Consider the following 16,277-nt stretch of genomic DNA (forward strand, 5'->3'; position numbering starts at 1 on the left):
GGCAGAGAAGACAAATAACATGACACACACACACACACACTCATGCTATTACACACTGACTTGTGACCACAGTCACACATGGTACCATATTTTAAAGCTGTGACTACATTTAGAGCCACATTCTTTATGTAAACTATATCATGAGGGCAACATCACTGTGTACAATGTAATGCCTCCCTTCTCTGACTGGGAGAGAGAGAGAGAGACGAAAAGAGACAGAGCACTATTATAGTTTTTTTGTTCTGAAACAACAATAGTTTCCCTTATCCACAGTGTTCGAGGCCTCCCAGCACCACCCTCCCCTCAAATGCTCCCTGGTAAGCTCGGCTTCAAGGTACAGCAATGTTTTTGGTATAATTGGGATTTTCTGTTATTCTGCATGCGGGACATTCATGTTCAAGTCTTGGTAAGTTTTCGTTTTTATCATGCTCAAATAAAAATAAAATGCATTTTGTTGCCATTCATGTTCATACTGTGTACATAAATGCATAATTTGAAACAGCTTGCAGTGTTTAAGGTTTTATTGCAATAATACATGTACACGTTTGAATTCTATTATCCAACCTGAATGACCTGCTTCAGAAGACGGGCACCAGTCTTTATATTTTAATCTTTTTTATGTTTATATTTCCCCACTAGACATCACCCTGTGAAGTGAGAAGAATGAGCCGTGTGGAGGGTCTGAGGGCCGACTCGTCTCAGTTCACCCTGGAGGGAGAGCCCTTCCGCATCTTGGGGGGCTCCATCCATTACTTCCGTGTCCCCAGAGCCTACTGGGAGGACCGTCTGCTGAAGATGAAGGCCTGTGGCCTCAATACTCTCACGACGTAGGCTCCCTCTGCAACTTGACTATGACTCATATCACAGGGTTGTCACTATTCTGTTACCGGAGAAGGTCAAACACAAATCAGAATTTATCAAATTTGTTTGTATGTCATGGAGGCATTTTAAAATTAAATAGAAATCAAGCAAATATATGGTTGTTTTCACAAGGCACTGGACCACACTATTGCTTATCAGCTACAAAGAATTGTTTTCTTGCTTGCTTTTTCAGATATGTGCCATGGAATCTGCACGAGCCTGAGAAAGGATCATTCAGCTTTCAGGATCAGCTTGACCTCAAGTAAGGCTTTTATGTTCTGTCTCTTCCTCTTTGTAGATGGCAAATATCCCCAGCAGACTTACAGAGTGGTTGTTTTTAAAATGAAGCAGAAGGTCTCTTTGTCTTTCTCAGGGCCTATGTCAGTTTAGCAGCAGAGATGGGTCTGTGGGTGATCTTGCGTCCTGGACCTTACATCTGCGCTGAATGGGACTTGGGCGGGTTGCCTAGGTAACACCATCTGCCCATTGCTTTAAAACGTTGCCATTTACTAGCTGTATGCCAAGAAATTGTCCTTGTGATTGTTTCAGCTGGCTGTTACAAGATGAAAACATGCAGTTGAGGACGACCTATCCTGGATTTGTTACTGCTGTCAACCTCTACTTTGACAAGCTTGTCTCAATTATCAAACCTCTGATGGTAAGTCAAACTCAAAATTATGCCATAATATTTCCTGAAGCTCATATTCTTTTTTTTTTTTTTGCCTCCGTGTTAGTGATAGCTGTGGCTGGAGGTATTATGTTTTCAGGTTCTCCGTCTGCTCCATTCTCATCAATATTTCAGGAACACCCAGAGTGAATTTCTTCAAATTTGGCGCAAACCACCACTATGACTCAAGAATTAAATGACTAGATTTTGATGGTCATAGATCAAAGGTCAAGTTCACTGTGACCTTGTCTATCTCACTCTTGTGAAAGCGATATATTGAGAATGCCTTGAGGGAGTTTCCTCAAACTTGGCACAAAAGTCCACTTGGACTCAAAAATGAGCTGATTAGATTTTGCAGGTCAAAGGTCAAGGTTATTTTGACCTTGCATTGGTCTCATTTTTGTGAACACAATATCTCAAACATACCTTGAGGGAATTTCTTCAAATTTGGCTGAAATTTTCATTTGGATTGAAGGATGAACTGATTAGATTTTGGTGGTCAGAAGTCAAGGTCGGTGTGACCTCTCAAAACATATTTTTGTCCATAATAGGATACTATGATGAGGTGATATTATATATCCAAGAGGACATAGGTCAACCTCACTGTTACATCAAACCACTTTTCTAGCCATTATTTAGGAACAGAAGGGGGGGTATTTGGTCAGATACTGAATTGGTGACACTAATCTTTGGTGTTCACATTGAAACTGTGCTGATTGTATAGATCTTCTGTGCTGTGAGGGAAAAGATGTGTGTGAAGCATCCATGTTTTCACAGACATGGATGTAAACTGTAACTTCACTTGTTTGCAGAGTCATGCAACTGCAAAGCTGTAACTCCAGTTTCTTGTTTATTTTCTCAGTTTGAGGAGGGCGGCCCAATCATTGCAGTTCAAGTTGAGAATGAGTATGGATCATATGCCAAAGATGAGAAATACCTGCCATTTATAAAGAATGTGAGTTCATCAGTGTATTGAAATGTTTATTTTTTACAATAAATCATAATGAAGTCACAAAATATTACGCAAAAAACATTTTTTTCTTCTGCTGTAGTGTCTTCAGTCTAGAGGGATCAAGGAGCTCCTGCTGACTTCAGACAACTGGGAGGGCCTGAGATGTGGAGGGATGGAGGGAGGTAATGGAGCAACCCTTTAGGCTAAATGAGAAAACAACAACAGTAACAACTGCACAAAACATTTATTTTAGTTTTTTTGTAATTTACACTTTAAAGTGTATTTTTTGTAGATATCTTTTATTGTGATTAAATTATTCTTATATAATTAAAACACATAAATCTGACTGTTCATAATGTACTTCATTTGGTCTAAATCTTGCACATTTCAGTTTTGAAAACAATAAACCTGCAGAGACTATCATTCGGAGCTATCCAGCACTTAGCTGACATGCAGGTAGGTAGGACATTGTGGCATTTGCACTCACCACTTATTATTTCTAAACGTTAAATATATATATTCTGCTTTTTATATATAGTTATTATGTAAGAGCACTGGCTAAAGGCCCAAAGGAAAAATGTCAGCTTTGTTATTAAACTGACTCTTAAATCACAGTTGAAAGTAAGATATGTAATTAATGCAGGCATGTGTTCTGTGCTGTGTAGCCCCAGAAACCTCTAATGGTGATGGAGTACTGGTCCGGCTGGTTTGACGTCTGGGGAGAACATCACCATGTGTTCCATGCTGAGGGTATGGAAACACTATTCAAACATCATTTTTTTTCCTGTGAATATTTTTGCAGAGCACATGCTCTTTTTCAGCATCACTGTGCTTTCCATTTATTCTGTTACACACTTACAATCTTCACAATGGCAGACGTCTGATTTCAGACATTCAGAATGTCATTCAGGTGTTGTTCAATGACACACCACCTAACGGCTGACCTAACATTTTGCCCTTTGGTTCACTTTCTGTATTATGTCATCATTTAATATTATATGCTTTGCAGATATGCTTGCTGTTGTGTCAGAGATCCTGGAGAGAGGTGTCTCCATTAATCTGTACATGTTCCACGGGGGAACCAGCTTTGGCTTCATGAATGGTGCAATGGACTTTGGCACCTACAAACCACAGGTCACCAGTTATGGTTGGTAGGAATTACCTTAGGGCTCAGACACCAAAGAACAACGGATGTTTCAAGACCTTTAATGACTATGATTCCCCTTAACAAATGCATTGCTTCTTACTGTTTGTTTAAATGTTGTCATTACAGATTACGATGCTCCGCTCTCTGAGGCTGGAGATTGCACCCTAAAATATCAACTCTTGAGAAATCTATTCAGCCAGTACCACAGTAATGTCTTTTTAAGCTTTAATATGCATTGATTGCATTGGAAACATTATGATAATATGTACATCTAGACAGTAATTTGATGACTTTTAATCATTTTCATTTTCCATTTTTGAGTAATTGAGTCTGTCACTAATAGCATTAATTTATTGTTCTTGCCAATTTCTGTTCCAGCTGAGCCTCTTCCTGAAGTACCCTCTCCTCAGGAGAGGAGAGAGTACCACCCTGTTGCCATCCAGGAGCACCTGTCACTGTGGGACAGCCTGCACTTCACCGACAAGGTACGGTACCGACAACAAATACCTGTCTGGCGTGACAGCTGATTATACAATGGAAAATTTTTTATCCATATAGTCGGACATATAAAAGGGCCCTGCTTGGTGTCTCTGATTGCTTCGAAATATTAAAAAAAATGCTGCTTATGCCCGAGACAGATGTCTAACACCTGGCAGCTCGGGTGTGGTCATACATTAAGGTGTCAACACACCTGCTTTTTTTAAGAAGCATCTGACATAATGTCAGAATAAAGTGTTGCAGAGATGTTTACTGTGCTCTGGCAGATTCTTGTATCTAATATGTTATGTTTGACTATTCATCCAGCCATACAGGTCAGAGACGCCGGTGAACATGGAGAATCTCCCTGTCAACAATAACAATGGTCAGTCATACGGTTACACTCTGTATGAAACCACCATCAACAGTGGAGGAACCCTCAACTCAAGGAACAATATCAGAGACAGAGCGCTGGTGAGAATATACAGACTGGCACACACACAATAAAGCTTCACAACAGAGATTATACATATCCCTGTTATTATGACTTTTCTATGGGCAGAAGTATGTGTCACTAGAAATGTTAGGAAACTGAATATGAATTAAATATTTTGAAAATGAATTAGGAACAAATGAATTTGAATCACATGAATTGAAAATTAATATTAAAAAATATTTTGAAATGCATAATTTGAATTTGTACAATGAACATGAATAATTGCACTGAAAAGCTGAATCTGGATAGCAGAATTTGAAATTGAATTCCAAACAGTTTTCAGATCTCACAATTTGAATATTTTTTTTTGAATTTTTTGAGACATATATCCAGGGTCCTTAAGAAAGAGCAGCCGATTGCAGATCAGAAGAACTCTTCAGCCACATCTAAATTCTAGCTAAAATTCATTCTTAAATTATGTGACGCTAATTCATTTTTTTCCTAATTCAATTTCAAAATATGTAATTCAAATTTAGTTTTCTAAAACTCAGTTTCTAGTGACACATAATTCTGCCTGCTTCTTCTTCTTCTGTCCATACTTTTCATGCTCTTTAGGTTTTTGTGGACAGGAAATGTGTTGGTAGTTTCGACCACAGGACCCATGAGCTGGCACTCCCTGATGAAAAGGTACTGACTGTTTTTTATGTCCGTTGTTGGCTGTACATGCAATGGAACATATATTTTTAAAATTAAAAAAAAGAAAACAAAACTGTAACTTACACTCAGTTCTAGGGTTAGGGTCAATCACCAAAGTGCAAGCGTCCATATATCTAAATTGTCTCAGAAATACTTTTCCAATAAGCTGAACCCCAAGTTGCTCTTAATGGGCAGGCCAGCACCCTCGTGGTGTGAAAGTGTTTTTGTGTGACTGGATGAATGAAGTAAATTAATGTAAAGTGAATTGTGTCAAAGCGCTGTAAAAATCCATTTATCATTGTCTTTGGAGAAAGAAATTTTCAGCACAGTATAGCTGATGTTGGTCACTGTTCATGCAATAGTCTGGTGCTTAAATGCTCCCTCAAAAAGGCTGTGTATTTTGTGAGGATAGTGCCAAATTCCAGCAAGTAATTAAGTCCAGAATCAACTTGCGAAGCAAAAATAAACAAAGAAAGAAAAGAAAAAATTGTGTGTTTCCTTTTATCAAGCATAGCAGGATGGAACATTATCTGTTTAATGCAACATTAGATTTCTATTTTCAGTTTTTTCTACTGAACAACTTTCCAAATGTTTTGTGTGTCTAAGGGGGAGAAGACATTGAGCTTGCTTGTGGAGAACTGTGGAAGAGTGAATTATGGGAAAGCTCTGGATGAACAGCGTAAAGGTATTCTGTCTTTCGAAATTAGCGTCATGTGGCGCCATATTTTAGCTCTTATGCTTTTACACAAATTCAGTCTTCTGAACTTATAAATACTCGTTGTGCTATGCCAATGTATTATGTCAGACCTGGACTGTTCATATTGGAACAGATTTCCAGAGTCACTGGTTTGAACATAGTTAAAGCCAAAGGAAGTATCAGAACAGTTTAGATAATGTTTGGACACTGAAAACTAATGTTTAGATCACTTGAAAAAGTCAAATCCCCGCAACTGTTTAAACCTGACCTTTTCTATGTTTTGTGGCCCCTTGAATTACTGAATGTAGGACAGAGCACATTGAAAACCACATGTCTTTGTACAGTGTTTGGTATGGCAGTATGGCTCCATTGTGTATTTATGCTTTTTACTGTATTACAGGTATTGTGGGAGACATCCTGTTGAATCACACCCCTCTGAGAGGATTTACCATCTTCTGTTTAGATATGAAGCCAGGCTTTATTAAAAGGTTGGTTAACTGAATTTGTATTTGCCTGGTATAAATTAAAGAGCAGATTAACCCTAAAATATCTGCAAAATAATAAATTACCTTTGATACTTTTAGGTTTTGTGGTGTGTGTATAAGACTACCTACCTTTATTTACCTTAGAGTAACACTTGCACAACACTGTTATCATGTTTTGCCACATAATTCTTGCCTCATGATGTCCATACTGATTGTTGTTTCACAGGATTATAATGAGAGTTTCACATTTACGTCTGATCTTGTTTCAGATTAATGAGCTCAGGTCAGTGGAAGTCTGACTTCAAGTCATCCGTTCCAGGATTTTTCCGTGCCCGACTAAATGTGGATGGCCCTCCCAGAGACACCTTCATCAGGCTCCCTGTCAGTCATCTTTAATGTTAAACTGCATCTATAAAGAAATGTACATTAGCTTTACTGTTACTTTTATTTCAAAATTAGTTATAAAACAGTACTTTGCATGCATGTTTAGTAGAAATGAGTCTAATGTGAGTGAGAGTCATCAGTGTGACTATTTATTTCCTCTGTGGTTGGTCTAATAGAAACAATCTAATGTGTGTCAATTAAGGGGTCCTTGACTCGAAAGTTTTACAACCACTGCAATTTAGACATTTTGAAGCATACTGAAAATGTTTGACACATTTTGATGCCTTAAATATTAGCCTACTGCTCTGCATCTGGGCATACTTAAGTGATTTGTTATTTTAATTGCAGTTTGAGATTTGCAGTCTGATCATACCAGTGCATCCATCTACAGGGTTGGGGTAAAGGAGCTGTGTTTGTCAATGGGCAGAACCTTGGACGCCATTGGTTCATTGGCCCACAGCATTTCCTCTATCTCCCAGGACCTTGGCTCAGAAGTGGAGAGAATCAGGTGCACACCTATATTCTAAAAAGATGAAACATAATGATTTTGTTTTTTAGTCTAGTTGAGGTGAAATTCATCTCTGCTCTCTATTTTTAGTAGATAATTTGTGACAGATTGTGTTTGTCGAATTTGTTAAGTGTTTTTTTATGCTCTCTTTCAGATTATTGTTTTCGAGGAACAAAAAGCGGATGACAAAATACTGTTTGCTGAAAACCCAGATCATGGAAAGACAACTGATGTTTACAAACTCCCCTTTTGCACTCTGCTGTGACAATAATGTACAGGAACAAAACATGCACTTTTACACACACACACACACACACACACACACGCACACACACATACACACGAGGGGACAATTTATTGATACCCAGGGTGATGTCAATATTTAAAGCTATTAATTTACTAACAACAATATTTGAAATTGCTGTTGTACAACAGTATTTTTTTTCCTTAAATGATTAATACAATGTTACATGTTGATTCTGTTGTCTTAAATTCACCAATGCAACATTATCTCATTTGTCTTGTTTTTTTCATTTCAGTGTGAACTTTGCTCTGGTTAGAAATAGCAATGACTTCCTTATAATACATCCATGGTTTGACCCTATGACAGCGTGACCCGCCCTCGCGAGCTTCTCATTGGACCAAAGGCTTGTCCTTTACAGGAGTGACGCTCTCTTATTCACAAAAGACACCTATCACACGCAGCCATATCAATTCCTCAAGAAACAGAGCCTAGAAACCGGAAAAGAAGACAGCTTTTCCTTCACAATAAAGGGCTAACATTTGTTATGCTGGTAGGCACAGCAAAAATGCAGATTAAATATACGGCAATTAATATTGACACAATCGTCATCTTTCATTGATATATAGGTATATGAACAACGCATGGATTTTGCAGTGCATATACAGTAAAAATGAACTATAATATGGGCACTTTGTGTTTATGTATTTATTTTGAAGTTCTAATAGGAAGTTCTACATGTGGCGCTACAATTCTAGCTAGCTTAACTTGTAAATATATCTTCTGGTGTTCCTGTGTCGGCACAGCAACTACAGGAACAGCACTCGGTTATTTCAATTTGTCGAAGCGCCGACTTCATGCTCTGAACCACCTTTTGTCACTAACTTAATATTAGCTTATTTCACAGTGAATATACTGGTAAAATACTACTTTCAAAATGCTAGTCTAGTAATTGTGGGAGCAGCTTCACAGTACCTAGCCTAGCCGAGCTTAACTGGATCAGTTAAGAGTAGGTTTTGATGTTAAGATAAGTTGAGTTTTTATTGTAAAGGTCTTCTTCTGCATCCGGACATGGATACATTTGGAGCCATTGGTACAGTTCTTGGATGCACTGCGGGCATTGCGGTGGCTGGGGTTGTGTTTGCAGCCTACAAACTTGGCTTACTCTACCGGTTGTTTCACAAGGTAGGCTGTCACAACTCTCCGCTGCAAGTATAAACTAATGGTATTCTGTTATTCTCCACGCGCATTGTTATGTTAAAGTATTGTTGCATATGTAGTGAATACACCTGCATTGCCTGCCTTTTGGAATCCACCTGTTTTCTGTAGGCTCTCACAGGTGAAAGGTAAGATGGCCTCTATTCATGTAAACTTTGACCAACCTTGTGGTTTTCTGTCACAAAGGCTATCACAACACCCAGGCTGTTAGTTGGATTGCACAAAGCCCAGAGTCACTTAACCTCTGCAAGCTAGAACAATATGTGGTTGTGAAATATGAAAGATGGAGTGAAGAGATACTGTGACAGATGACCTTTACAGGGGTCATCAACTTCCACTAACAGTTGCTTATCTCTGATAGAGCTTATTTATGCTTTAAAAAGTAGTTTCCTCTGTTAAATCTGTAAAATATCAGGTGTTATCTGAGTATTATTTGACTCATATATTTTCTTTTGTCCTCTAACTCACTCCAGACTGAGACCAAGAGCCCACGACATGGTGGCGAGAGTGTGGCAGAGGTGCTCCGCGCCCACGGGGTCAAGTATGTTTTCACCCTTGTCGGTGGACACATCTCACCAATCCTGGTGGCTTGCGAGAAGGTGGGCATCCGTATTGTGGACACCAGACATGAGGCCACTGCTGTCTTCGCTGCTGATGCTGTGGCAAGACTCTCAGGTGCAGATCAATGTTACAAGAATGACCCCCAGTCTTGTTTGAGCTCATATCATGTTACCAGCAGTGAGACAGAATAAAGGAATAGGGTGTGTTGTTGCCTTGTTAAGGTGTGACTTGGTTTTACTGCTGCTGTGGTCGTTTTCACATGCCAAACACAGGTGTAACCAACAGCATTTATAGTGTCTTGATTACATTCAAGTGTGCCAGTGTTTTGGCCCTGGTATTGCAACCGATCTCAGTGTCTTAATTTGTTCTGTTTCTGGTTGATAACTATCTTAATTGTCTTCTCACCAGGCACTGTCGGTGTAGCCGCAGTGACTGCTGGTCCAGGCCTCACTAACACAGTGACAGCAGTGAAGAATGCTCAGATGGCTGAATCTCCATTGCTGCTCATGGGAGGAGCTGCTAGTACACTACTTCAGGTGGAATCAACTCAAATATATATGCAAATATGATGTGAATGTTCAGGTAGAATAAATGCAGTGTATGTGGAATATTTCATTTCCCAGCCTCAGTGTCTAACCTCTCCATCCACTGTGTTTGTGGGACAGGGCAGAGGAGCGCTGCAAGACATTGATCAGATGTCTCTCTTCAAGCCACTGTGTAAGTTCTGTGCCTCAGTCAGGACTATCAGGGAGATCGTGCCTACTGTCAGGAAAGCCCTGGCCATCGCCCAGTCGGGAACTCCTGGTCCTGTTTTCATTGAGTTCCCCATCGACACGCTCTATCCCTACCATCTTGTGTCCAAAGAGTATGGAGTTAAGAACCCCCCCAAAGGCCTGATGGGAAAAATTGTCACATGGTATGTTATAAGCATGTCTTTTATGCATTGCATATTACTATTTAGTGTAAGTAAAATACCCCCAAAAAAAGAGCGAAAGTCATGCTGTATAAGAGTAGAGGACTGGTTGACTCCAGAGAAATATAAAATGTTACTTGGATCAGAATAAAGTTTGTAGAGTGCTTTATAGGTGACTAAAATTATCAACTTTCTAAGTGATTTTTTCAATGAGAATTGTTTCATAAATAGCCTAACTTGTCAAGTTAACACCTTTAGTGCAAGTGTGACCTGGATATTCTGGATATACTGGATATACTGGATATATGTGTGTGTGTGTGTGTGTGTGTAAAATAGCTTGATTTCTTGTAAGGTACCTCAATAACCACCTCATGAACCTATTTGCTGGAGCCTGGGAGACGAGAGATGTGTCTCCGCTTCCTGTTGACATCGCACAAGCCACAGGCGATCAGGTGAGACTGCTCTTAGAATTAAAGGATTTGTTATGTCTTCCTCTTATAACTATTTTCACCAAATACATTATAGTGAGTCTTGTTCTCTGTGGACAGTATGAAGATGACCACAGTTTTGTCTTACTGTTGTTTTTCCTTTCACTGTAAAACAGGTACAAAAGTGCATTGAGCTGGTGAGTAGAGCCAAGAAACCTGTTATTCTGCTCGGTAGCCAGGCGACACTACCCCCAACTCCAGTCGATGACATCAGGTAAAGGATAATGTCTTATGTCCCCCCCTACTTTGTACTTTCCTATCATGTCTTATTGCTTTTCTGGCACTGTTTACTCTTTGCTCACTGCTGATAACAGAAATGATAGTGCTTAAAAATGTGCTGAAATACGTTAGTTTTCTGGTCAGCGTTCAAACAGCATTAAGGTGTTTTGTAACTTGACTTTGTGATGCTAATCTGATCAAAAATGTTTTTATGCTTTTATAGGAAGGCACTGGAGGACCTGGGCATCCCCTGCTTCCTTGGGGGCATGTCCCGTGGCATGCTGGGTAAAGACAGTCCCATCCACATCAGACAGAATAGGCGAGATGCTCTAAAAGAGGCCGACTTGGTACTCTTAGCAGGTCAGGCACACGGTTACTCTTACAGTTTTGATCTGAAATATTAATATAGCAATAACATGGCTTGTAGTTAATTCAGTAATTTGGTAATATTTAAACTGTTGAAGGTTTCATGAAATGGCAGTTGTTCCTTGCTCAAATGAACTTGAACTGATTGCTGAAGTTGTTTTTTTTCTTGTTTATTGAAACAGTGAACTGCAGTTTGAACTGCATTAGTAACCAGTATAGCCACAGGCTATCCAGACATATTCCTACAAAAAAGTTGAACATTGTGTCTTGCGTTTGTAGGCACTGTGTGTGATTTTCGGCTGAGCTACGGCAGAGTTCTCAACAGACGCAGTAAGATCATCGCTGTCAACAGAGATAAGACGCAACTGCTGAAAAACTCAGATATGTTCTGGAAACCAACTATAGCAATTCAGGGTATGTTCACAAGCTGATGACACATGGTCATATTAAGATCTCTGGTGATTAGTGGAAAATGAAGAAATAAAGCTTTGTCTCTGGATCCAGTAGAATTCTACAGACATGAGTCAATAAACATCAGTTAAACGATTAGACTCAAAAATATTAACATTGCTCTTTTAGGTGATGCTGGTTCCTTCTTAGTGCGGCTTTCCAAAGGACTGAAGGGCCATCGTTGTCCGGAGGAATGGCCTCAGAGCCTCAAAGCAGGAGATATCACCAAAGAAAATACTAACAGGTGAGCAGAAGTGATGATCCCTGATCCATGTCCAGTGTGTATGTCTGTGTCAGCATGGATTGTGAAAACCAATAACGAGAAATCAAGCACAATTTTATCAATTACTATAATGTTAATGCAAATGCAGCTACAACTCTGTAACTACAAAATCATGTCTCTATCACATGAACTAGAGTATTCTTTATTGCAGGGCTAAAGCGGATGAGAAGACCGACCACCACTTAAATCCCCTGAAAGTCCTCCACTGTGTGGATGAGCTAATGTCAGAGGACAGCATCATTGTTGCTGATGGGGGTGATTTTGTTGGTAGTGCCGCTTACATAATGAGGCCAAGAGGACCTATGCGTTGGCTCGATCCAGGTTAGATCTTGTAGACCAAACAACGATTAGTTTATGAAATGCTGTAAATTAAAACAATGGGTGTTTGGATATGTAAATGTGAAAGGAGAGGGCTTGTAATTAAAGCAGTATGCAAGTGAAACAATTATTACAAGCCAATGTATTTCTTTATTTTGTGTAGACTTTTGGCTTTTTTGGTAGCTTATGAAGAGGTTAAGGAAGTGCACGGAAAGAGATGCTGATGTTGTCAAGTTAATTTAAGAAGGCTTAAAATTACAAGATTGACCAACATCATCATTAGTCATGCTTCATCCAAAGTGCTTTCTTTACAGTCATTACTTTTCCGTGTTTCTACAGGAGCCTTTGGGACCCTGGGAGTTGGAGGAGGATTTGCCCTGGGGGCAAAACTGTGCCGACCTGAATCTGAGGTTTAGCATTGATTCAGACATTTCTGAAAGTGCTTTGTCTCATCATCTGATGATCAGTGTTCAGCCTTTATTAAAGAAATGTTACTTTGTGTGCTTTTCAGGTGTGGATAGTGTATGGTGACGGTTCCTTAGGATACAGTGTTGCAGAGTTTGACACATTCACTAGACACAAGGTAAAATCACTAATGACAATGTTCACATTATATGTCTGTAAGCAACGCTGTTGTCTGTCCCATATGTGCACTACTTGAAAACATGTTTTTCAAAAAGGACATGCTAGTATCAGTATCGACATAATAATAAAAATAATATTGGTTTAAGTTATCCCATCTTAACAGGTGCAACCTGAAAGTGAGGAGTTGGCAGTTTTCTGTTTGCATTCTTCTGCTAATCCACATTTTGCCCCTTTTCCCCTCAGACACCAGTTATAGCTGTGGTTGGAAATGACGCATGTTGGAGTCAGATATCCAGAGAGCAAGTTCCCATACTTGGCAGCAATGTGGCATGTGGCCTTGCGTTTACAGGTACATTTTCTGTGTAGAAAGTTGTGTGGCTTGTAGACATATATGTACAGATTATATCCCATGCTGTTAAAAAAATGATTTTTGATTATATTTGTATAATGATGACTGGGCAGTTACTAACCAGCACATTTCTTCTCCTTTTTGCAGATTATCATACAGTGGCAGATGGTTACGGTGGTAAGGGCTACCTTATAGGGCGTGAGGATGAGAACAGGCTAAGCGACATCATCAGACAGGCTCAGAAGGAGACCAACGAGGGCAAGGCCACACTTCTTAACGTCCTGATAGGGAAGACCAACTTTAGAGAGGGCTCTATCTCTGTGTAGAGTCGCTGTGATTTCTCCAAACAGTGCTTTCTCCTTCCTCTACCTATGGCTCTTCATAGACACTAATATCAGGCTCTATAAAGAGTTTTCAGAGAGTAGGAAGATACTGGTGGATACTGTGTAGAGCCCAGCCCTTACCAGACCTATGCTAATCCTTTGTGCCCTTAAAGCCATAAATTACTTTGAAGTACGCTCATCTGCCGTAAGTCGCCATGAACTGTCAACTACAACATCCTCTACTTCCCTTTTCAGACAAGTCAAAAATCATACTAGTAAGACATCTGCAAAGACTAGTATGACTGATATCTTAATATCAAAGGGTGACTGTTTAAACCTGCAGTCTGTGTTATTTACTATAAAGTTCTATATAAGTAAAATTCTAGTTCTTCATCTGCCAGCCTTGAAACAGAAGCTTTTGTTTATGCACTTTCAGGTTTGTGTTTTGCTATTTAAGATATTTGCTGCATTTCAAGAAGGGAAAGAGTAAAAAGTAAGAAAATCTTGCTTTGTGAAGGTATTTTACCTCATCAGGAGCTCGGGGGTTCCATTTTTGACCTTTAAACAGCCCATTATGACTTTCTTGCAAATAAACCAGTGACTTAATATCATTTCTAAGAGACAGCATTGATTTAAGTTATCAAATGCGACCAGTATGCCTTTTCTCCTGTTGACAAACAAATACGGAGACATGAAACTTTACAGCTGTAATATTCTTTAATGGTTTGTGATTTGGGATAAAAATGTGTAAAATGGAAAATATTTTTTTGAATGTTGAAGACTGACAAATGTTATGCCTTTTAATGTTTGATTGTGTCTTCTAATATATTGATATGTGTAGACTGAAAATGTGTCTGCTGATTCAGTTATGTAATTGAATGATATTTAATACTAACTTGTATGCATTGATGTGAGCTATTACATCAAATATGCCTATACACAGTATGTATTGCACTATAATTCTGACTTATATACTCACCAGGTGAACATATGTGGATCATCATATTTCAATATATATTGCTGTTTTATTTGGTTCTTTGAGACGAGTATGACATACTTTTGATCAGAATGTTAATTTGGTTCATTCTCAATTAAATTGAAAAAAGTGAGTAACAAGTGGGCTTTTAAATAATCTAAGCACCAACTGTGATGTAAGCACTGACACAACTCAATGTCTGTACCCATATAATCAAACCTTTATCTTTCATTTTGCAATTAAATAATTTATACTCTACTGTTTACCAGCTTGTTTTAGCACAGCCACACAAATCTTCATTTTTGTTTATACAGTACCAGTAACATACCCATTTTTGCCTGTTTACACTCACACAGTTCATCCTCAAATGTGTTGAAATACTTAAAAGAAAGAGCCAGGGCCCTAAAGAAACCAAAAGCATTGTTTATAATATAACATGGCTTTCTGGAGGCCATGTATGATTATGTGTACCACAGAGGGTTAAACTTGTTGTTTGCCTGTAATAGTCGAGTTTAACTAGAAACTGTTTGTAAAGGAAACTGATTGTGCATTTGGATAAATTGACAGCTGCTTTTGTTGGACTTGGCCATTTAGTTTGAAATATTTCTGACGCATGACTGTCATGTGAGTCTGTGTCATCATTTTGTAATATTTTTAAAAAAAAACCAATATACGACATAGTTTATACCAGACAAACACAACTTTTTGTTGTTTTGGTTCAGGAGCTATGACTTTTGCCCTATATACTAAAAAAATGCAGTTTTTATTTTAAACAGAAGATGGCAGGCTAGTAGTACTTTTCCTGAATTAGTCTTCACTGACGTGTTCCTGCTCAGCACTCAGTATGTTATGGGAGAGGGGAAAAAAAACATATGTATAAGGGGAACATGTGCCTTCATGTAGGAAAATGTCTATAAGTGACAGCTTCATTAAAACAGTGATTCAAAGTCAAAATACTGTATTTTAATTAGGAAATCTCTTTTTTTAAATACAAGAGTAACCTTTCTGAAAGTTCTGACTGTTTTTACTGGCTATATAGAAGGAAAATAAAGACAGATTAAAGCTGATTTCTGAATATTTCATATTTGATCCAATGGATTTCTGAATGACACTATAGTTTGAAGTGAAAAAGCAGTCTCCAAAAGGCTGCAATCTGCACAATAACTTGATAAAGTAAGTAACTATTTATGTATAAACAGTCTATATACAGTATATTATACTGTAGGTGGTAATAATGATAATAAAGTAATAATAATAATAATAAACAAAAAAAGTAATTCAATAATAATTAAATTTTTACTTTATAATTGCAAGATGCTGTGTTATATGCATCATATTATAATCATTTAATAACTTAAAGGTCTTAAAAGCTTTTTTGTTATCAACATTGACTAAGGTGGTTCTGTATTGTTGAAATTTACTAATAAAGTGCAGGAAAGTTTCATTTAGTTTCTAACCATTTTTTTCTAATAATATGAAGTTTTCACAGAAATAATAAAAACAGGTGTATGATATACAGTCAGTTACTTTCACTCTTATCTCCATTAAAGTATAGCATTGCATCAACAATTTAATTAAACATTTATGTAGGTCGTTGTGTGCTGTTTAGTCTCTTGGCCATTTTGACGTCACACCGTACAGTCTTGCTTTTGCTGCTTTCAAGTGCTCTTTGTAAAT

The 16,277-nt window shown here is 38.4% G+C and overlaps 2 protein-coding genes across 3 annotated transcripts; both read left to right on the forward strand.

Moving 5' to 3' along the window:
• Nucleotides 1-286: 286 nt before the first annotated feature.
• LOC121943590 (beta-galactosidase-1-like protein 2) lies at nt 287-8,193 on the forward strand. 2 transcript variants are annotated; one of them, XM_042487151.2, is made up of 19 exons: nt 287-406; nt 640-827; nt 1,055-1,123; nt 1,235-1,330; nt 1,411-1,519; nt 2,391-2,483; nt 2,581-2,662; nt 2,872-2,936; nt 3,146-3,230; nt 3,490-3,627; nt 3,754-3,834; nt 4,006-4,112; nt 4,432-4,578; nt 5,156-5,227; nt 5,843-5,921; nt 6,334-6,421; nt 6,688-6,799; nt 7,194-7,310; nt 7,465-8,193. In XM_042487151.2, the coding sequence occupies exons 1-19, from the start codon at nt 308-310 to the stop codon at nt 7,573-7,575; spliced, it is 1,938 nt and encodes a 645-aa protein (XP_042343085.2). In that variant the 5' UTR covers nt 287-307; the 3' UTR covers nt 7,576-8,193. The 2 variants fall into 2 exon arrangements, with proteins under 2 accessions (XP_042343085.2, XP_087934793.1); XM_088078667.1 differs by lacking the exon at nt 287-406 and having other exon boundaries at nt 647-827.
• Nucleotides 8,194-8,359: 166 nt separating this feature from the next.
• Nucleotides 8,360-14,858, forward strand: hacl2 (2-hydroxyacyl-CoA lyase 2). The gene is made up of 14 exons (XM_042487385.2): nt 8,360-8,736; nt 9,243-9,444; nt 9,739-9,866; nt 9,996-10,246; nt 10,596-10,695; nt 10,848-10,945; nt 11,174-11,310; nt 11,596-11,730; nt 11,896-12,010; nt 12,201-12,370; nt 12,707-12,777; nt 12,879-12,950; nt 13,196-13,301; nt 13,449-14,858. The coding sequence occupies exons 1-14, from the start codon at nt 8,623-8,625 to the stop codon at nt 13,625-13,627; spliced, it is 1,878 nt and encodes a 625-aa protein (XP_042343319.1). The 5' UTR covers nt 8,360-8,622; the 3' UTR covers nt 13,628-14,858.
• The last annotated feature ends 1,419 nt before the right edge of the window (nt 14,859-16,277 follow it).

Source organism: Plectropomus leopardus, chromosome 6, assembly GCF_026936395.1.
Source record: "Plectropomus leopardus strain MGB_pleo_1.0 chromosome 6, ASM2693639v1, whole genome shotgun sequence".
In the NCBI taxonomy this organism is placed as follows: domain Eukaryota; kingdom Metazoa; phylum Chordata; class Actinopteri; order Perciformes; family Serranidae; genus Plectropomus; species Plectropomus leopardus.

Excerpts from the sequence above, each read along its gene's own strand:
- LOC121943590 (XM_042487151.2), top strand. The coding sequence starts at position 308 with ATGCTCCCTGGTAAGCTCGGCTTCAAGGTACAGCAATGTTTTTGGTAT. Across the intron at positions 2,663-2,871 it reads ATGTGGAGGGATGGAGGGAG|TTTTGAAAACAATAAACCTG; the intron begins GTAATGGAGCAA and ends TGCACATTTCAG. Across the intron at positions 3,231-3,489 it reads CCATGTGTTCCATGCTGAGG|ATATGCTTGCTGTTGTGTCA; the intron begins GTATGGAAACAC and ends TATGCTTTGCAG.
- hacl2 (XM_042487385.2), top strand. The coding sequence starts at position 8,623 with ATGGATACATTTGGAGCCATTGGTACAGTTCTTGGATGCACTGCGGGC. Across the intron at positions 10,696-10,847 it reads CACAAGCCACAGGCGATCAG|GTACAAAAGTGCATTGAGCT; the intron begins GTGAGACTGCTC and ends ACTGTAAAACAG. Across the intron at positions 11,311-11,595 it reads CGACTTGGTACTCTTAGCAG|GCACTGTGTGTGATTTTCGG; the intron begins GTCAGGCACACG and ends TTGCGTTTGTAG.